At 37.2% G+C, this 22416-nt stretch overlaps 2 protein-coding genes across 4 annotated transcripts in view; one reads left to right on the top strand and one right to left on the bottom strand.

Moving 5' to 3' along the window:
* hsf4 (heat shock transcription factor 4) overlaps positions 1-18756 on the top strand; it is a 27123-nt gene extending 8367 nt beyond the window's left edge. The window contains exons 8-13 of the mRNA XM_053623178.1: positions 460-578; positions 799-981; positions 1094-1202; positions 4815-4880; positions 5030-5175; positions 18733-18756. Of these exons, the coding sequence (XP_053479153.1) occupies positions 460-578; positions 799-981; positions 1094-1202; positions 4815-4880; positions 5030-5128 (576 nt within the window). The 3' untranslated portion in view covers positions 5129-5175; positions 18733-18756. The remainder of the gene's footprint in view (positions 1-459; positions 579-798; positions 982-1093; positions 1203-4814; positions 4881-5029; positions 5176-18732) is intronic.
* Positions 15041-22416, bottom strand: nudt21 (nudix hydrolase 21). Of its 3 annotated transcripts, none has more exons than XM_053623180.1 (8): positions 22144-22416; positions 21711-21911; positions 20406-20469; positions 18772-18861; positions 18553-18628; positions 18353-18467; positions 17840-17889; positions 15041-15433 (listed from the first exon to the last, which is right to left on the bottom strand). In XM_053623180.1, the coding sequence occupies exons 1-7, from the start codon at positions 22260-22262 to the stop codon at positions 17844-17846; spliced, it is 711 nt and encodes a 236-aa protein (XP_053479155.1). In that variant the 5' UTR covers positions 22263-22416; the 3' UTR covers positions 15041-15433; positions 17840-17843. The 3 variants fall into 3 exon arrangements, with proteins under 3 accessions (XP_053479155.1, XP_053479156.1, XP_053479154.1); XM_053623179.1 differs by lacking the exon at positions 15041-15433 and adding an exon at positions 15440-17713; XM_053623181.1 differs by lacking the exon at positions 17840-17889 and having other exon boundaries at positions 22144-22415.

The following is a 22416-nucleotide window of genomic DNA, read 5'->3' as shown; positions in this document are numbered from 1 at the left end:
GGAGGAATATCCAGTAGCCTCTCCAAGTGTACTTCGCTATTTTAGACATTACAGGAAGAGGGTAGCAAAGAAGTCTTTTGCAAAAATATTTGGACTATTTGTTTGAAAAATATATTCTCTTCAAATAATATTAAAGAGTGTCCACATATGTTTCTGCCTGAAATATCACTCATTAAATGTTTTCATTTTTTTTTCTAATTTGGTCATTGTTAATGTTAATTAACCTAATGGTTCCAATAGTGGCTGTGGTGACATGGATCTATGTCTGGCCAACAAACAGATTGGTAGATATTATAGATCACTACAATATTAGATCACTATAACTGTAGTATTTTAAAGTATAATTTAGACTTAGTAAGTACTGCAAAATAAAAGATAATTTGTCACATATTATAAGTCAGCAAGTGTCTTTGTTTCTCCTACAAAGCTCTCATCTCATTCCTTTACTCTTACTGTCAGCCATCCACAGAGGCTGCCTCCTGTTCCACTAGCAACACAATGACAGTAGGACCGATCATCGCTGATGTTACTGACATGTCACAGCCTAGTGCAATGGCTATTCAAATGGAGGAAGCACGGTATACATATTTGCACGTTTTGAATTTTTAAAAAAAATCTTACGAAAAGGAATTCAAGTATGTACAAATTTGATATAAACATTATTTAAGAAATGTTAATTTTATGTGGCTAACCTATGGATAATATTTCACATATTATAGTATTTGACATCCTATGTTCACATGTTGTATTAAATAAATAGTATGTTCTTATACTTTGCAATATGGCCTATTCATATAGGGAAAGGTGTCCAATGATTATTAAAGAAGAGCCAGTGAGTCCAGGTGTGCACAGATGGAGTGAGGACATTTCTTGTGGTGTGTGTACGGAACCCCCGGTTCTCCCCTTGGCCATGGTACAGTCCGTCCTAGAGGGCCGAGGGTCAGGTCCTGGAGAGAGGAGGGCCAAGAGAACCATAGACAAGTTAGTGTGTAATAGATTGATACGTTTGATTTGAATTATATTGTATTCATAAGTATGATTTAATATTGTGTGTGTGTGTGTGTGTGTGTGTGTGTGTGTGTGTGTGTGTTAGGCCAGAACCTTCTGAAGCTGTTGAAAATGTGGACATGAGCTTTGAGGAACTACAGCTGCTCCTGAGAAACCACCAGCAAAGTATAGAGTCCAGCTCTGCCAATGTGGATGTAGGTACAACAGATAACCACATAAATACTTGGATAAAAAAGAAAGCACCACTTAAAGGGCCATTGAATTTCTTACCTGTAAATACTGCCTTGCCAGGCTCATTACATGCTCATTCTTTGGGAACAAAACACTTTAAGTCTCTAGGCAATATATATACACCACAGTGCTGATGAATTCTCAATTCTGATTGGCTGACAGATGTTTTGAGGTGTGCAATTATTTTGAGAGAGAGAGAGAGAGAGAGAGAGAGAGAGAGAGAGAGAGAGAGAAAGAAAGAGAGAGTGTGAGAGAGCACGTGTGATTGCTGTATCGATATTTATCTGTTCCATTTTTATATTAGCAGTATGAAACGAAAAAACACACAAAAAAATCACATGAACGCCCTCTCTCTCTCTCTCTCTCTCTCTCTCTCTCTCTCTCTCTCTCTTTCTCTCTCTCTCTCATACCTGCATATCAATGGCTCAAGCTTCCATTACTAGCTATAAAATTATGTTTTGGAATTAGCAACAGAGGCTTGAGATGGCATGTGTCATAAATTAGTTCCACACACAAGAGTGTTTTAAGGACAAAACCTGACATATGTCAAAGGTCTTGAGGTGTGGTAACTGTGATATAAGCGGAATTATTGATTCTGGTCCGTTACACATGCATTACAATTCTATATTTGAATTATATAATATATATATATATATATATATATATATATATATATATATATATAAAATGATTCAAGTCTAGTGTTATTTTAATATATGATGCTGGCTATTCACTAATGTTAACTGGTTGACTTATCTTGCTAGCTATTCATGAATATGAGACGATAGATCAGAATTTCAGCTTTCATTTCCTGATATTTACATCTAGATGTGTTAAACAACTTAAAACATATCACTTTTGGTGGCAGACCACACAATTTGTGGATGAGCAAAAGTATTGGAACTGATAGTCTTAAAGGAAATTTAAATAAATGACACTTAATATTTGGTTGCATATCCATTGCTTGCAATAAGCCGGTGACCCACTGACATCACCAAACTGCTGCATTCTTATTTTATGACCTTTTCCAGGCTTATACCACACCTTCTTTCAGTTGTTGTTTGTTCAGTCTCCTCTTCAGGAAGTAAAATGCTGCTCAGTTGGGTTAAGGTCTGATGATTGACTTTGACAGTCTAAAACCTTCCACTTTTTTCCCTTAATAAAGTCCATTGTTGTGTTTGGAAGTGTGTTTTGGGTCATTGCTACATGATGAAGTACCTCCCAATTAGATTGGATGCATTTCTTTGTAAATTGGCAGACAGATTGTTTTGGAAGGCTTCTGAACTCATTCTGCTGCTACCATCATTTATATTTTTGAGTTACATCATCAATAAAGATTAGTGAGCCTATTCCAGAAGCAGCCATGCAAGCCCAAGCCATGACACTACTTCCACCGTGCTTGAATGATGAGCTTGTATGTTTTGAATCATGAGCAGATCCTTTCTTTCTCTACACTTTTGCCTTTCCATCACCTCGGTAGAGGTTAATTTTTGTTCCAGAACTTTTCTCTGTTTTTTTTTGCGAATTTCAATTTGGCCTTCTGATACTTACTGCTGATGAGTGGTGTGCATCTTGTGGTACAGACTCTATATTTCTGTTCTCTATGACTACGTTTACACAGACAGCAATAATCTAATTATTGACCTTATTCTGAATAAGACAATATTGTGATTAAGGTGTTTACATGAGTCGCTTTTAGAATATTCCTTTCATGTTCCTGGTTTACATGTTATAGAACATAGATCGATTAACGGCACACATCATTACGTCCCCACACCATGCCGTCTGACGTCCCTCCAGAATTTCACGTATCAACATACAGTTCATCTCCGTTATGGTACCGTATACAGTTTTGGGTGTTTCATTTTTAATTTTACGAAAGCTTCAAGTGCAGTTGATTACTAGTCATGCTATACGTGCAAATAGACGACTGCTTGAAGCCGTGGGCTGCATCCCAAACCGCGTACTTACCTACTATATAGTAGCCGAGATACATGTATTTGTCCTACTATATAGCAGGTAAGTACGCGGTTTCGGACGCAGCTGTGCTCTCTTGTTTGCCATCAAACGGTTGAGCTCTGCCGTGTGTGTATGTGCCCTGTCGCTAAATGCAGTGAAAACTCAGACACAGTGTTAATAGTGTGATTAAGGGGTGTACATGTCTGTAACACATGTCAATAATGCGACTAAAACAGGAATACTCCACGTCTTAATTCGATTTGTGTTTACTTCGAGTATGACTTTAGTCGGATTAAGGTAATTAAAAATTGTTGTTTACATGCTAGTTTCTTAATCAGAGTATTGTCTTAATCGGGTTAATATTGGATTATTGTTGTCCATATAAACGTATTGGATAAGTCTTCTTTGAATGGTGGATTGTGATACCTTCACCCCTGCCCTGTGGAGGTTGTTAGTGAATCACTGACTGTTGTTTTTGGCTTTTTCTTCACAGTTATCACAATGTTTGTCATCAACTGCTGTTTTCCTTGGCTGACCTGTTTGATGTCTGGTTGTTAGTACACCAGTGGTTTCTTTCTTTTTCAGGACATTCCAAATTGTTTTATTGGCTAATCTCAATGCTTGTGCATTAGCTCTGACTTATTATTTATAGACAGCTTCCTGGTCTTCATGTTAGTTTATCATTTTTAACAACAAATGCAGTCTACACAAGCAAAACCCAGGGTTTAAGCCAAGAGTAGACATTCATTGCTATCAATTGTGTAAATAGTTCATCTAACAGGGCACACCTTGGCAACAAGAAACACCTGTCAATCACATGTTCCAATATTTTGATAACTTGAAAAATGGGTAGGGTCAAACAAAAGGTGCCATGTTCTAACTTATTTTATTTATCTAGATGTAAATATCAGGAAATGAAAGTTGAAATTCTGATCTAATATATCATATTAATCTTTTGATATCAAAGTCAAATGTCTTCAGTGTATAGCAAAAACAAAATAACTGGTCTTGCTGTTCCAATACTTTTGGAGGAGAGTGTAAATTACTTGCTTATAGTTAGAAATGGCCTAGCTCACTTGCTTATTCTCTCGCTCTCTCTCCTAATTGGCTGCAGTCTCCCTTTTGCCACATTGTAGTCTGAGTGCTTTTGTGCCTAAAGTTGGGTCGCGATGACACTTGCTGTATTCATGCATACAAATTTCCAGCCAACTCGGACCTGACACCACTGACAAAGTGCTGACTGTGAGTTACTATTGCAGGATTGTCAGGGTGACTCAGGAACAACATAGAGTGAGCTTTTTTATCCAGCGACTCAGTAATTATGGGTGTGTGTGGGGTTTTTTTTTTTCTTCCATTTTTGCAAAAGAACCCTACATACTACACCTTTAAAAAAGCAAGAAAGTCTAATGTGTCAGACTTTACATCACTGAAACACATGCTGTGTTTTTTATGCACCTAATATGCAATACATAATAAGCCCTTATTTTATTCCCAATGTATTGTAATTTTAGTTTCTGTTTGCTACATTAAAATGATAGTGTTTACATACATAATTACTTTTTACTGTTGAATCTAAATAAATTTCTTAATCATGAACTGCCTTTGCTCTCTTAAAGGCATTCACTTTTAGCATGCCCATCAATGAGTGGAACTTCACAGAGATGGACCCAAATCTCAAATCAGTGAGTGACTTACTCTGAATTAGATCATCTTAAAGACATTGTCCATCACCACTGAATGATATACAGTACTATCATCTTAATTATCTGTTCATAGTGAATTCAGCTAGTCAGTTGGTACCATCTTGTCTATCTGTATATTGTATGTGTAGGAGTTGTCCAACATCCTTGTCCCTGCTGCTATGTCTCAGTACATGTTCCAGTGCCAGGAGGGTGAAGTGTGCAATTCTAATGGCTGTGAGGAACAGTAAGATCCTGACAGTTCATCTGGCACAAGTTCCTCCTCCCAGAACATCAGGTATCACCTGCTATTCAATCCATTTTATTTTGGATAGCTTTAATTGTAGCTGCCAGCATTGTCTGGATATGCTGCAACACAGAGCTAAAATTAGCTCTGGTTTGGGGAAGGGAGGATCTGCTAAATGTAAAGCATTTATATCTAGTGTATAAAATAACCATAGTGGCATGATGGGGCTGGATTTACTGGAGTAAATAAAGTATTTTTCGTGGTATTCCCAGTAGCTGGTAGAATTCAAGATGCCTATATTGTGCAGTTCTAATTCCTTACATTCCAGGCTGCCAGGGCAGTTTCCTTCTGGAGTTTTTCTGACCAATTTTGTGGTATATCAACCCAAGCCAATGGCTGGATTATTCCACAGTGTACTAGTTTCATAAATGTTTTGCAAATTCTTTTAGGAATAATGGCTGCAATGGCAGATGCAGATGACTGGTGGCGTCGATAGTAGTACAATAGGTTGAAGCATTGTGGGCAAATCCAAATAGAAAATAACTAACTCTCTCTCTCTCTCCTCTCTCGATCAAGGGGAAAGTATACACTTTTGTTTTTGTTTTATTATATTTCAAGTACATATATCCACTTCAATTTTACACACAAAATATATGTAGACTTTGTATGAAAACATATGCGTTGATAAGTATACACAAAGATACATTTCATGATAATCACACCTATATGAGCTGTTTGCACATCCCATTCCAAAACCATGGGCATTCATATGGAGTTGGCCCTGCTTTACTGCTATAACTCATGTGGGAAAGCTTTCCGCAAGATTTTGGTGTGTGTCTTTGGGAATGTTTGCCCATTCGGTCAAAAGAGCATTTGTAACGTCAGGCATTGATTGGATGAGAATCAATGTTCCAGTTGATCCCACAGGTGTTCATTGGGGTTGAGGTCACTTTCACCAAACTGTTGCCCCAAATTGGAAGCATACTAAAATGTATAAAATGCCTTTGTATGCTGTAGTATTAGCATTACCCTTCACTGGATCTAAGGGTCCCATACCCTTAAAACCACCAAACATTACTGTTGGCACTATGCATTCCGGTAGGTCCATCAGACAGCCAGATAGTGAAGCATGATTCATCACTCCAGAGAACATGTTTCCACTGAGTCAAGTGCTGGTGTGCTTTACACCATTCCTAGCTTACATTTCACAATAATAGCACTCATAGTTGACAGGTGCAGATCTAGCAGAGCAGACATTTCACAAACTGACTTGAGGCAGAGATGGCATCCTATGACAGTGGCACATTTGAGGTAACTGAGCTCTTCAGTACAATCCATTCTACTGCCAATGTTTTTGCATAAATATTGCATGGCTATGTATTTGATTCTATGCACCTGTTAGAGATGGGTGTGGCTGAAACACCCGAACTCAATAATTAGGAGGGGTATCCACACACTTTTAGCCATATAGTGTACGTTTAAAAAAAAAAAAAAGATAGACAAAAGGGTATTTGGATACAAGAAAAATAACAACATTAGTAATTTGTCGCAAAGACATTGCTGGCAATTACAGCTTTGAGACCTCTGTGGTAAGTAGTAATTATTATTTTTTTCACTTTTGGCAAATTGTCTTCAAATGTCCAAGTTAATGAGAATCCCACTTATGCACTCACAATTTCATAATCCTACATAAATAAAGTCTCGGCTAGGCCATGCAAGCATTTTCACAGTGTCATTTTGGCTGTAAGTTCGAGGTCATTGTCTTGTTGAAAGGTCCATCTTCTCTCCAAATTCAGATTCTTGGCGAATGTGTTCTGATTTGACTACATGCTTGTGTGCAAATTTTAGATGCAAATCTCTGTGCTTCTTTTTTGGCAGAGGAGTTTTAAGTGGGGTGTAGGAACGGAGATGATTGCGGTGCCATTCATTGCTTATTGGTCTCTGTGTAACTGTTGTTTCTGCTGCTTTCAGGTCATCCTTCAAATCTTATCGAGTGACTACTGGCTTCTCTTGTACCTTCCTTATCATTAGTGAGAGAACATGTTGTGAAATCTTATGTGGCGCACCTATCCGGGGATGATTAGTTGTGGTTTCAAAAACTTTTGACCTGCATTTTATTGAACCAGCTGTACTGACTGGGATGTTTAAGATATTTGCTATAGCTCTGTAGATTTTTCCATTTAAGTGCTGTGGTCCCTTTAAGAAGCTCCTTAACCTTCACCATGATTGCTACTTCTTGTGTGAATGGCAACATTTATTTATAATGACACCCAGTACAATTTGCATGAGAACTTTTTTTGCAGCAGCAGTTGCAGAAGCATTTATATTTAGCATTTATATTTATTTTAATGTAACCTATATATATATATATATATATATATATATATATATATATATATATATATATATATTTATTTATTTATTTATTTATTTTATACAGAATACTGTCAGAAGACTTTTTCCCCTGTCAATTTTATTTTTAAACTTTGTTTATGCTTATGAATACATACATTTTTGTTCATATTTCTAAGTATAAAGGGTGTGTACATTTGAACTGGATATATGTACTGAAAGTATATTAAATAACAAAAAAAGTGTCTGAATACATATTTCCCCTCACTGTAGTTAAAAAGCAATAATTCACCGGTGCATTTCTCAAGGACAGACCAAGATTAATTCCTTGGCGTTGAATGGCAAATTGCCCCACATACATTGATAACACAAAGCCAAAAGCAATCAGAAAATTTTTACCCTCATCTTGAAAATCCATAATCAGTAGTGGATTGAAAAAGAACATGTGGAATCCATAGGCAAAGCTGTATTTTAGGGAGCAGTGAAATTCCATAATCCCAAATCCTTTCCTAAGTGTTGGGACCTATTTTTTTGCTGAGGTAACCACATTTCTGCCAGTGAGGGTATATGCATTATTGTATAAGTATGTGAATGCACTTTACTATATGTTGGAGTTACTGCTTGTGGAGCTGGGTCCCCCCCAAATAATTCTTAGCTGTAAATATAAATGTATATATTTTTTGATTGAGCATACTATATTTGTATTTAATTATATATTTATAGAATTATAACAGTTAAATCTTTCTGTCTATATTAATGTGAGAGGTCTAGGGACCTTCATTGTGGACCTCACATTTGGGGAGAATGAGGGATGGAAGCATGCACTGCTATTTTTGCACAGTTCTGTGTCTCTACTCAGTAGCAAACTATAGATCTGAAATTGATACAGAGGCATCATTGTCTATGATATACAGTATTCTCTATTTCAGTATTTATGGTACATGTCTATGTTAGTTTTGGAAACTAAAGTGATATAGCATACTCTATTTTAGCTTGAAGCTAATATTTAAAAAAAAAAAATCAGTATACTGTATTATGAAAATCTATTTATTTGCTGCCAATTTTGCAGATGAATGTGTCACTTTATTTTTGCCACTTTGTAAGTTATTAATCTTAAAGCTTCACGTGTAAAGAAAAGAGTATTTAAGATCTGATTTCATTTCCTATTTGTACAAAATTACAATTTTCTTAAACTCATTGTATTTAGTCACCTTGTACACAAATCCAGTTGCTCAACTGCGAGAAGATGAATGCTTTGGAGTAGTCTCTCAACAACTTATTCTGTATGGGTTCATCTCCATACAGACTTAATAGGAGAAAGTCAGTCAAAGGAGTCAGAATAGCACAAGAAAAGTGCAATCCCACATGCTTATTAAAGGGACCATAATAATGACAGCTACAGTTATGACCATATGTGATACAATCACAATCTGGCAGAAACATGTTTAGCTGCCACCTGGACACAAAAAAAAGTTATTATAGCAACCAACCAGTAAAACTAATCCCATCTCCACCGGGCTAAAGTGAAAATGTGTTTGCTACTGATCTGCTGAAAAAAGAACTTTATCTTTCTGTGGCAGCCCTATTAATCAGAAAACACCCTAGATCTCTTACAATCTTTTTTTTTTTTTTTTTTTTTAAATAATTTATAAGTAATATACATTTTTTTTTCTGAAAAGTGCAATATGTAATAGTGATTTATATCAGTCCCAAAGACACAATACATATGGAATGTATGCACTGTAGTCCAGCTATACTACATACAAAAACCTTTGTGTGAACACTTGTTGAAAACATGCTGGCATAATAATAATTGCACTAAGATTGTTTACTGTATTAGAAATAGCAAGGATTGTTTTCATGTTTTATTACAGCTGTTCTACTGTAAGAGGCTTTTATAATTTGTTTTGGAGAGGAAATTTTTCTTTATTCTCTGAAGGTTTTTTCAAACATTTTCTTTCTATCAGCTGTTGATTTTTTCCCCCCTTTCTTTTTCATTTGATGAATTGCACTTTAATTAATTGATAAATGTATCCTAATGCAATGCAATGAAATGGTAAAAAAAAAAAAAAAACATGCTTACTGAATTTATATATGCACTTTTCCCAGATTCATTAATGTCAAAAAAAAAAAAAAAAAAAATCAATGCTGCTATATTTTCACACTGCACTTTTTCTGTCCGTAATTACCATCAGCAAAGTGTGTTGTGTTTAAACATTTGAACCATGTACAAATAATACATGGAAACTAGAATACCTACAAAAAAAGAAACGTTTTCGGCTCAAAATGTCATGGTATTCTTGAAATAAAACATTTCTGGCACAGTATCTTGTGAATGCATTATTTTGACACCACTCAAAAAGCTCAATCGTTTTTAATCCAATGTAAAATGTCAATAAAATGTCAATAAATACAATCCAGAATGTCAATCAGACAGAATTGTCTGTGACAGAAAGCAGTGAGACTCGAACAGTAAATTGTCTGGGATATATAAAGGGATTAGTGTGGTTAGGAACAAGTGTTCATAACTTTATAAATGGGGCCATGAACAGGGATAATGGTCATCTGTCAAATCAGGTGATGTGGGCTGTAGTTCATTAGTTGGTGGAGGATTTGGGGAAATTGACTGATGCAGGTCATGAACTGATTCGCTGAGAATCCTAGGAAATGTAGTTTGTGCTTTTGAGTGCTGACTCGGCCAGATTGAAAAAAGTGACACAAGCTTCACATGGCAAACACCACATTTTAAACATTCCTAGCCCTTTCTATTTATTTATTTTTTTTTTAAATTCTGAGCATCATGAGTCATTCAGAGCTTCACAAATAAAGGCTGTTACTTTCTGCACATGTTGCATGCCATTTTTGATTAACATTGGATAGCTTTGAGTAACTTTAATGCAGTGACGAATGTGGAGTTGGATTGATCTATGAATTCTAATCTGTTCAGGCTGAGATTGCATTTTAGTACCACATATGAATGTGGCCCAAATGCAGTGAGTTTTGCTGTTCACACTGTTATGGAAAAAGAAAGATTTTTGTCACATACAGTGCATCCGGAAAGTATTCACAGCGCTTCACTTTTTCCACACTTTGTTATGTTACAGCCTTTTTCCAAAATGGATTAAATTCATTATTTTCCTCAAAATTCTACACACAATACCCCATAATGACAACATGAAAGAAGTTTGTTTGAAATCTTTGCAAATTTATTAAAAAAAAAAAAAAAAAAAAAAAAAAAAAGCGCACGTGTACATAAGTATTCACAGCCTTTTCTCAATACTTTGTTGAAGCACCTTTGGGACCAATTACAGCCTCAAGTCTTTTCGAGTATGATGCTACAAGATTGGCACACCTATTTTTGGGCAGTTTCTCTTATTCTTCTTTGCAGGACCTCTCAAGCTCCATCAGGTTGGATGGGGAGCGTTGGTGCACAGCCATTTTCAGATCTCTCCAGAGATGGTCAATCGGGTTCAAGTCTGGGCTCTGGCTGGGCCACTCAAGGACATTCACAGAGTTGTCCTGTAGCCACTCCTTTATCTTGGCTGTGCGCTTAGGGTCATTGTCCTGTTGGAAGATGAACCTTCACCCCAGTCTGAGGTCCAGAGCGCTCTGGAGCAGGTTTTCATCAAGGATGTCTCTGTACATTGCTGCATTCATCTTTCCCTCGATCCTGACTAGTCTCCCAGTTCCTGCCGCTGAAAAACATCCCCACAGCATGATGCTGCCACCACCATGCTTCACTGTAGGGATGATATTGGCCAGGTGATGAGTGGTGCCTGGTTTCCTCCAAACATGACGCTTGCCACTTAGGCCAAAGAGTTCAATCTTTGTTTTATCAGACTAGAGAATTTTGTTTCTCATGGTCTGAGAGTCCTTCAGGTGCCTTTTGGCAAACTCCAGGCGGGCTGTGGCTTCCGTCTGGCCACTCTACCATACAGGCCTGATTGGTGGAGTGCTGCAGAGATGGTTGTTCTGGAAGGTCCTCCTCTCTCCAAGAGACACGCTGGAGCTCTGTCAGAGCGACCATCAGGTTTTTGGTCACCTCCCTGACTAAGGCCCTTCTCCCCTGATCGTTCAGTTTGGCCGGGCGACCAGCTCTAGGAACAGTCCTGGTGTTTCCAACTTCTTCCATTTACGGATGATGGAGGCCACTGTGCTCGTTGGGACCTTCAATGCTGCAGAAATGTTTCTATACCCTTCCCCAGATCTGTGCCTCGATACAATCCTGTCTCGGACGTCTACAGACGGTTCCTTGGACTTCATGGCTTGGTTTGTGCTCTGACATGCATTGTTAACTGTGGGACCTTATATAGACAGGTGTGTGCCTTTCCAAATCATGTCCAATCAACTGAATTTACCACAGGTGGACTCCAATCAGGTTGTAGAAACAGGATGCAACTAAGCTCAATTTTGAATGTCATGGCAAAGGCTGTGAATACTTATGTTCATGTGCTTTTTTTGTTTTTATTTTAATAAATTTGCAAAGATTTCAAACAAACTTCTTTCACATTGTCATTATGGGGTATTGTTTGTAGAATTTTGAGGAAAATAATGAATTGAATCCATTTTGGAATAAGGCTGTAACATAACAAAATGTGGAAAAAGTGAAGCGCTGTGAATACTTTCCAGATGCACTGTATGAAGAAAATGAACAGATTTGACCCCATGTTTTGCCTGCAGTGTGAACATCACAAAGGCAAAGGAGCACTTTCTGTAATGAAATTTTAGAGAAGAGGTGATTAACAGCAATGATGCTCCTCCTGTTCTAAAGATTTCTCGCAGATTTCCAACATCCAAACGAGAAAAAAAAATATCCAGACTAATATAGGACTTCAATGAAAGAAAAGCTTTGATTTGTTATTTTTGTTTGATCCGATTGCAGAGAATGTTTTTTCAGGTAAGAGTAGTATATTCTTTGCCTGAGGTATTGAAACTACCTGTATTTAACCCCAGACTTTATGACCAATTTTTCTTAGCTTCCCTCTAGATTTTATAAAGTGGCAAAAAAAAAAAAAAATTCAATAAATATATCAGGCCAATTTTTCCCCACATCCTTTCCCCAAATACTAGAAGACTAAGGAAAATATATTATAACTTATTCTAACAAATGTGTTATGTAAAACTGCAGCACAAAATTTGTTTTGGCCATCATTCTGCTTCCTCAGGGTGCAATCATTTGTGCTCTAATCCTGTAAAGCTTTGCTAAATGTGTCTAAGTCACAGAACTGACAGTTGAAGCACATTCATTGCTGTATTATACCCCCAGCTAGAGAAATGATTAGGCCAATATCATTTAGCCAAAGGATGCTCAAAGAATCCTAGCATAAATACATCTCAATCTTATGCAGTTGGTGTGCATGTGCTCTATGTGAGAATCGATTACTGCCAAAATTAAAATATGCAAAGCAGTGCTAATGGTAACCCTTAAATTGAATTAATTTACAAGATGACATTGATCTATAATGCTTAATCAAATTCAGAATATACAGTGAAAAAGTATTTGCTTTTTTCTTGTTTTTGTGACATACTAAATTGTTCCAGAAATGAAAACAAAATCTAAGATATAACAAAGGTAACCAGAGTAAACACAAAATACAGTTTTCAAATGATAATGTTATTTATTGAAGACTATTGAAAACGTTATCCAATACCAACTGGGCCTGTGTGAAAATTTATTTGTCTCCGTCGTTACTAATTGAACTAAATGAAGTGCGTTCATAATGGGGTTCAGCTGGACAAGACGCAACCAGGCCTGATTACTGCAAACCCTGTTCAATCAAATCAACACTTAAATAATAATAAATAGATGTACGGCAAAAGGTTGTTGAATTTCACAAAATGGGAAGTGGCTGTAAGAAAATAGCACAAGCATTGAAAATGCCTGTTTCCACCATCAGGGCAATAATTAATTAATTAAAAATGTTATGAATCAACCTGGAATTGGACGTGTGTCTATATTGTCTCAACGCACTGTGAAGAGGATGGTTCGAGTGGCCAAAAAATCTCCAAGGATCACAGCTGGAGAATTGCAGAAGTTAGTTATGTCTTCGGGTCAGAAAGTCTCCAAAACTACAATCCGAAGTCACCTACATCACCACAAGTTGTTTAGAAGGGTTTCAAGAAAAAAGCCTCTACTCTCATCCAAAAACCAAGTCAAGCTTCTTCAGTTTGCCAGACACTACTGGAACTTCAAATGGGATCGGGTTCTATGGTCGGATGAAACCAAAATAGAGATTTTTGGCAATAAACACCAGAGGTGGTTTTGGCACACACAGAGTGGTAGCCATATGGAAAAGTATCTCATGCCCACAGTTAAATATGGTGGTGGCTCTTTAATGTTTTGGGTCTGTTTTTCTGCCAGAGGACCTGGACATTTTGTTAGGATACATGGCATCATGGAACCCATCAAATATCAACAGATATTAAATGAAAACCTGACTGCCTCTGCCAGAAAGCTTAAAATGGGCCGTGGTTGGATCTTCCAGCAGGACAATGATCTAAACATATATAAAGATCAACACAAAAATGGTCTACTGACCACAAAATCAAGGTCCTGCCATGGCCATTCCAGTCCCCTGACTTGAAACCCATGGAATACCTGTGGGGTGAACTGAAGAGGAGAGTCCACCAGCACGGACCTCGAAATTTGAAGGATCTGGAGAGATTCTGCATGGAGGAATGGTCTCAGATCCCTTGCCATGTATTCTCCAACCTCATCAGGCATTATAGGAGAAGACTCAGAGCTGTTATCTTGGCAAAGGGAGGTAGCACAAAGTATTGACTAAAAGGGTGCCAATAATTGTTGCACACCTATATTTAACAAAGATTTTTTTTTTTTTTATAAACCTGCATCATCTTTGCAATTGTTTGATATCCTTGAGAGCAGAGTATTTTTTGTGAATATTTTGAAAAGAACAAAATGTTAAACAATGAAGACAATTTTTCACAGCCTTCTTTGCTCATATTTACCAAGGGTGCCAATATTAGTGGAGGGCACCGTGAACACATAAAGCAGATAAAAATGTCTTACAAAAACATAAGCTATCTAACTAACTATCAACTACCAAACAGCATGACTAATAGGTAAAGCAAATCTTTTTGCTTGATTTTGGTTTTAAAATGTCAATTCTTTCAAAGTGTTTTAGTATTTTTTTTTCCTCAAATAGCATTGTCTGCCATTTTGCAAATAGTAAATGAAATCACAGATTGCAATAATTTACGTGCAAGTTCTACTCCTGCACTCTACATTTATAGCTACTTGTTTCCTCATCCCTTCAGCAGGTCACCTAACAAACTTTACTTGAGCTAACAGTGTAATGGAATGGCCCTTAAGATGGCATTGAGGATTCTCCCAAGGGGGAACGGCAAGGGCAAGCCGACAAAGGCACGTTAAAGAGTATAAAATCAGGGGACCAGTAATGATTCATACTTTTAGAAGTGTTAGATTTTTTGCAAGCCACATGTAGTAGGAAGAAAATATTAATAAATATACATTATTAAATAAAATATGAAGAGAACACAAACCCTAATTTTGAGTCACACATCAAAAAATCTAATGAATCAATCAATCTTACGATGGCAGTTTATTATAAAAAAAAAAAAGTAACAAAGGCAAAGTTTTAAAAAAAAAAAATCCTGAATCACATTTGAGCATTGTATACACGCTTTACTGAATATAAAACATAGCTATTTAGGTAAATGAATATGTAATTTAACACTAAAATCTAAAATTACAATGCAGTTGGGAAGAAGACAAAACCTAAATGCACAAAAACATGCACATGAAAAATTACAAGAAATTTCAAAACAACAGTGGACTATAGCCAGTTCTCCTCTGGTTACACGTCAGAGAAAGTTGCCACTTTCTCCAGTCCATTTATTTTCTCTCAGGTTCTGACTGCACTCACAGAGACAGCCTTACGGACTGTGTGCCCCTCAGTTGTAGATGAAGTTAAATCTGTTTAGGAGGGAAAACAGTTGTAGGTATTAGCAATGTCCTGTCTGATCTAATTATGCATGCTCGTCATTTTCAGAGACTTTTGCCATTTTTTACCCAACAGAGTGGTACAACACGGTATGGTTTTAAGTGAGATTACAGAACTATTCATCTCTGTTGGAGTATTTAAGTCGGTTTCCAATCTCTTTTTACAATTACATGTGTAAGTAAAGGGGTGATGACTACTGATGGCACAGAGTGGTCAACTAATGAAGTACTTATTGGGTAACCATGTAATTAATTAATACAATATTAGTTGAAATTGGTGAATTGATTTTCTTTGACACTGACTTATTATACATTAAAATGTGTGTGATGCTACTACCTCATAGGGCTTCTACTGAACACAAGACATAGCAAGTTTGGAGTAATGATGGTGAATGACCCAAACCAATGTGGCAATATTTTAATCTTAATGGGAAACAGATTGCTGAGTGCAAAGTTAATACTATTATGAAAAGTGTGATGAGCATTTTGTTCTTTAAGAATTTGGTGTTCTTTAGGTGTTTGAGGAACCAGCTTATTTAATCACTAAGTCTTCCTGTAGACTGTGCTCTTGACTTTTCCTGAGTATAGAATGAGATTACAGTGTATTACCTCTCATTACCAGATCTGCCAACCTTCACGCATTTTGTGTAGGTTAAAATTTGAATAAGAAGGGGGAAAAAAACACAAAATGGTGTGAAAATAATTTTTATATATATATATATATATATTAAATAGGCCAACAACAAAGTGTAAACAGGCATCTGGTGCATGTACTACAATGCCATTAGGTTGTACCATATATGTAGTGAGCATACATAGTGAATAGGAAGCCATTTGCAGTTCAGCCTGATCTGAGTCACAGCAAAAAAAAATCAAGATAAATATAAGGCTGGGCGATAAATCGATATTGATATCAGAAAAATAGCTCTACGATATCGATAAACTTTTTGTGCAATTTTTGATATTTAGCCTTTGTTCACAATAAATAGTACACATTTGCACACACAGTTTTTCATGATCCACAGAGCTGTTGCGTCCGCGGTGGACGCAAGTCTTTCGTGGAACTAATGACACTACAGCTGAAAGGTGACACGCGTTCCAAAACCAGGAAGAAGTGTTTTCGGAAACTTAGAAACGAGTAGCCGTGAGGAGAGTCAAATGGCTGCTGAAGACGATGAATTTGTATCGAAACGAGGCCTCACAAATTCTGCGATATGGAAGTGGCTTCAGTTTCAAAAGCTGGATATAGAGCAGAACGACGTTTATTGTAGAATATGTAGGCGACGTGCAAATGAAGACGGGAAACACAACAAACCTTTTCTACCACTTGAGAAGTTCTCATCCTATTGAGTATACAGGGAGCCAAAGTCTGAGGGCCAAGACTGCTAGCACTAGCATCTGAACTCTTAAACAAGCCTCTTCTGCTAGCCTGACAGTGAATCCCCTGCAGCAGTCGCTCGTAACCACCGTTTCAATGATTACTCCATATGAGAGGAGTTCAAAAAGACACAAAGACATAAGCACAATTTCATATTTTATAGCGAAAGACATGCTTCCAGTTAGAACAATGGAAAAACCAGGGTTCAAAAGGCTAATGAAAGTGCTTGATCCCAGGTATGAAGTCACTGGATGAAAACATTTTTGGTTTCATTTTTGTTTTATACAATTTATTTATGTAGCACATAAAAATAAATACAACCATATGGCAGTATCAGTCTGCAACAGCCATAATGTGTATGTTGAACTTTTGCGTTATGCTTTTCTAAAAGCATTTTTGTCATTGCCTTGAGGTGTAAATGTTTTGGCCATGTTGATTGTGGAACGTACCAACTTAAAAAATAAAAAATTTGCAAATGTTCAGAACCAGACCAAACCTGTTGTGATTTATGTAGGATTAAACTGAGTATTCTTCTTGAACTTCAAATTAAAAAGGTAGTTTATCCTATAGAGTTTACTTGTAAACAAACAAACAAATTTTACATTAACATTAATTCTTGAGCGTAACAAACATGTGGAATGTATTTCCTTCCACATTAATGGTATGAAATGAATATTTCCTAGATAAATATCACCAGACACACAGAAAGACAGACATTCCTGTGAGTAAAATAAATCAAAATGAATCCAAAACATTCGATTTTCTGACACAATTGTGACATTAGCGCCTCAAGTACAAGAAACTGACATTTGAAAAGTAAAAGAAACACTGGCAGGCAATCACTGCACTACTGTTGAAGGTGTCTGGCGTACTGTCTGGAAGAAAAACAATTCAGGCTTTTATTTCCAAAATAGCAGTTGTATGTCTGAGTAACAAATCTGGGTCAATTGTTTTTTGACCGCTCAGTGTGCTGCATTATTTCTAGCTTCACCCTTATGTACCTGGTCAGTTGTGTTGGTACTCCAGTTGGGTAACCAAATTCAATGTTAACCTAATGGAAAATAATGACAAAAATGGATTTGTTTTGGCACTGTCCAGTGGAAAAGTGCTATTTCATACAGCCAGTTTTGCTAGTACTAAATTGCAACTGTGCATGAAGCCAAAAGGAATGAAGCTAACAATCCCAAAAAAATAGGCATGATTACATTCTCATTTAAAAGCTACATAACTGACAATAAATAAAGTGTTATGCAAGGTAAACATAGGTTAGGTTGGAGCAAATCCTACTAGGTGGAGTCCTTAGTCACTACAGAGCATCATAAATTTTTAAAAATCAGGCAACAACATATGCTCGTTGGAGTGGACTCTTGTAGATTGATAAGTATTACTAATTAGTACACATTATTTTCCAGTTATTTCTATTTGAGATCTACTTACTAAACTATAGAGCTCTGATATTCATACTGACAATGACATACTACAACACAGTCATTTGAACCTTTATGGGCTCTCACCTGCTGAGTAACTGAGGGAGGCTGGATATAATAGGCCCGTATCCAGGAGCATTGTCGTAGAGCTCGAACAAGGGGGCAGCCACCAACTTGTAGTTTTTTGGCACAGCAAACAATGCTGGAATACAACCGCAAGTTAAGCACAATGGTCACGTCTACATATACAGGGGGGTACAAAGAACTATATCCATGTTAGGTCTTACCTTTCTCTTGTAACTGGACCAAGAAAAGCTTCTTATGTTCCTTGGGCTTAGTGATGTGTGCTGGAATGTAGGGGTACTGAAGACGTCCAGTATAGGTGTAATTAATAATAAAGGATAGTCTTAATTCATGAGTGTTTATTTTGCATTAAATTAACTATATTACATTTCTATGTATTCCAGTATGGGACATACAGAAGACATGGGGGACAGATCACTAACCTGTGGTGGTTCAAAGTTGGGTCTCCACCAGTTTCCAATGCAGTCATCAATCACCCAGTCCTGCTTCACACCATCCTGACGACCCAAGATCTAACCAAAGCACAAGTCCTCATCAGTGAAGCTACATAGCTAAATGGGACATGTCCTATGCATCGTTGTTGCAGCAATTGTTCTCAGACTGCACCGTGTTCTGCTATGCGGGTTTTAATGCAGGCAAACACCACATTCCTTTAAAGGACTTAAGAATGTGATTCTGTGTTGACTATTTGAGAGTTACCATTGATGTGTAATTTTATATGCATTAAGAGTACTCATTTAAAATGCAGAATATAAAATTAGAAAAAATAAGGTAAAAGAGATAGTGCTTCTGTATCAATAGTCCACTCAATATTTAGACGTTTTTTTATGCCACATTTCTGCCTCTTAAAATGTTTATCCATGCTATGTTATATTACATATTATATATATATATATATATATATATATATATATATATATATACACATATAGATATATATATATATACACACATATACATATATATATATATATACATATATATATATATATATATACATATACATACATATATATACATATACATACATACATATATATACATATACATACATACATATATATACATATACATACATACATATACATACATACATATATATACATACATATATATATATATATATATATATATATATATATATATATAGAACAGTCCTTAAGACACTAACAGTTTACATGTGGTAGGCAATTAAGGTCACAGTTACAATAACTTGGGACACTAAAGAGACCATTCTACTGACTCTGAAAAACACCAGAAGAAAGATGTCTAGGGTTCCTGCTCACCTGCATGAACATGCCATATGCCTGCTGCAGGGAGGCATGAGGACTGCAGATGAGGCCAAAGCAATAAACTGTAATGTCTGTAATGTAAGACGCCTGAGACAGTGCTACAGGGAGACAGGAAGGACAGCTGATCGTCCTTGCAGTGGAAAATTACCATGAGTCCCCCCCAGATGTGATCGATAACTTGCAAATGCCTTGGTAGAAGAGTGGAGTAACATCTCACAGCAAGAACTGACAAATCTGGTGCGGTCCATGAGGATGAGATGCACTGTAGTACTTAAAGCAGCTGGTGGCCACCAGATACTGACTGTTACTTTTGAGATTGACAACCCCCGCCCCTTTGTTCAGGGACTCATTATTCCATTTCTGTCCATCAAATGTCTGTGAAACTTGTTCAGTGTATGTCTCAGTCGCTGAATGTTTATGTTAATACAAAATTTACAAGTTAAGAAATTTGCTGGAAATAAAAGCAGTTGAATGTGAGAGGACGTTTTTTTTGTTGAGTACACTGCTTACAGCCATTGTTTAAACAGAGTGGATAATAGACAAAGCATTCAAAATAAAATGACTGATTCACAAGGCCACTTCAAAGACAATTCATAGGCCTTGCCCCAGTGATGTAACATAATTTATCATATCCAATTTAACAAAAACAAAAGATCCAGAAAGAGAAAATAACATTTCCCTTTTTCTTTACATCAAATGTAGGATCAAATGCATCAATACCATTACAAGATAAGATTGACATGAAGAGAAAACAAAAACAATACCTCCGTCATCAGCCGCTTTAAGCCCTCTACCTCATCCTCTCCTGGGTTTAACTCTCCACCAGGGCTGAAAGCACATGTCATTTTCATATAAATATATTAGATTATAAATGTAGATGTACATGAAATATATTTCAGTGTAATTAGAATTAAACCTTTAAATGCAATGATAGAACTTGTGAATGAGATGCATGTAAAAGAAATATATTTATTTGAGGTCAGGGAAACTTGTAGACTTCAGAACTATATAAAGTAGATGTCTAAATTTGACCATGTGAAGGTTTTTCACAGATGGTCACACATATGATTTGTGTCTGTGTAGGATTACAGTATGGCTTGTGAATGTGATATTTAGTCAGAAATTCAAGTCATTTTCTCAGTGGGTACATTGTGTAGACACTCCACTCTCTGTCATTTTTAAAGACATCTCTTCTTCTATTCCTGTCCTGACCCCGAGTATGTGGACACCAGACCATCATATACATTTGTGCTTGTCGTACACAAATCGTATTCTAGATTTAGTTCCCCTTTGTTGTTACACTAACCGCCACTCTTCTGAGAAGGCACTCGGTTCATCCTCAAGGTGTTTAATGGGGTTGAGGTTGGGGGGTTCTGTGCAGGCCACTCTTGTTCTTCTACACCAACCTTGGCAAACCATGTCTTGCTTTGTTCACAGGGACATTGTCATGCTGTAATATGTTTGGGCCCCTTACTTCCAGTGTATGGAAATTGTAATGATATAGCACAGAAAGACTTTCCTGACCAGTGGTCACCAACCCTCTTCCTCTTCAAAATCTAACAAACCTGTTTTAGTTGATCAAGAACCTCTTAAGGCAAAGCTTAGATCGGGGTGGGCAATCTTATCTGGAAAGGGCCGGTGTGGGTGCAGGTTTTCATTCCAACCAAGCAGAAGCCACACCTGAATCTATTGAAAGCCAAGATCAACTGATTAAACAGGTGGAATCAGGTGTGCCTCCTGCTTGGTTGGAATGAAAACCTGCACCCACACCGGCCCTTTCCGGATAAGATTGCCCACCCCTGGCTTAGATGGTCAGGTGGGCACGATTATGGCTGGAGCTAAACTCTTCGGGATGATAGATCTCCAGGAACAGGGTTGGTGACAACTGATCTAGGCGGTTATGTGCTTCAAACCTTGTGGCAACAGTTTAGGAAAGTTCCACAAACAGGTATGATGGTCAGGTGTCCACATACTTTTGGCCATGTAGTGTAGATTAAATGGTATTCATTGGCCAAATTACTGCATACAATATGACAGGTGTTAGGACACTAGGCAAGTCTGTGACTTACAGTTTGAAGAAGGTGGTTCCCAGCTGCAGCAGCAGGACATGAGGCAGTCTGTGCTCGTGTACAATCAGCACTCCCTCCACCGTGCGCCTCATCCCGATCTTCTCAAACTCCTCGCGCATGCGCTGAAACCTGGCGGCCACTGAACTGTCCTTCTCATACAGTGGCTCTTTTGTGCCAAAAGTGTAATTGGTCAAAGGATATCTAGAGCAGAACACCGACACATTAAACATTACCACAGGCACTATCGGCTAAGTAGCCGTTCTGCTAATAGCTTAGCCTCCCTGCTGCCTTCACAATGTTAGCTAACTAATCTTTAGACACTTCTCTATAGCAGCGTGCCCTTATAGCTTATAGACAATATACATTGTCATTTACTGCATAGTTGCAACTTTAATAAATGTAGCATTTGTTTTTTTTTGGTAAAGCGACTCACAGGTTGATGGTCCTCTCCAGGGTTAAAGGTTTAGCCGGTGGGCTAATGTATTTGTTTCCGAACTGATTAACTCCGCGCGGCCAACCGGTAGACGAGCGATTTGGAGGAACAACTGACATGCTTTCTTAAACAACTAAAGTGTGTACTTTAAAAATCGACGTTATCGTGCACTAACTGTTTTATTACTATTAAAATTAACAAAATGATTAGGAGTGCTCAACGAAATTGTTTGTATTAGGCACAAAACGGAAACACGGCACTTTGCCGTAAAAC

The sequence above is a fragment of the Ictalurus furcatus genome, chromosome 4 (genome assembly GCF_023375685.1).
Source record: "Ictalurus furcatus strain D&B chromosome 4, Billie_1.0, whole genome shotgun sequence".
Lineage (NCBI taxonomy): Eukaryota > Metazoa > Chordata > Actinopteri > Siluriformes > Ictaluridae > Ictalurus > Ictalurus furcatus.
This window is presented reverse-complemented; position numbering and strand designations above follow the sequence as displayed.

What these genes read in the sequence shown, in the direction of transcription:
- nudt21 (XM_053623180.1), bottom strand. Translation starts at nt 22,262, where the DNA reads ATGTCAGTTGTTCCTCCAAATCGCTCGTCTACCGGTTGGCCGCGCGGA. An exon ending in CCAACTTTGAACCACCACAG is followed by an intron (nt 18,629 to 18,771) that starts GTTAGTGATCTG and finishes GGACGTCTTCAG; the next exon opens with TACCCCTACATTCCAGCACA. An exon ending in CTCCCTCAGTTACTCAGCAG is followed by an intron (nt 17,890 to 18,352) that starts GTGAGAGCCCAT and finishes ATTTTCCATTAG; the next exon opens with GTTAACATTGAATTTGGTTA.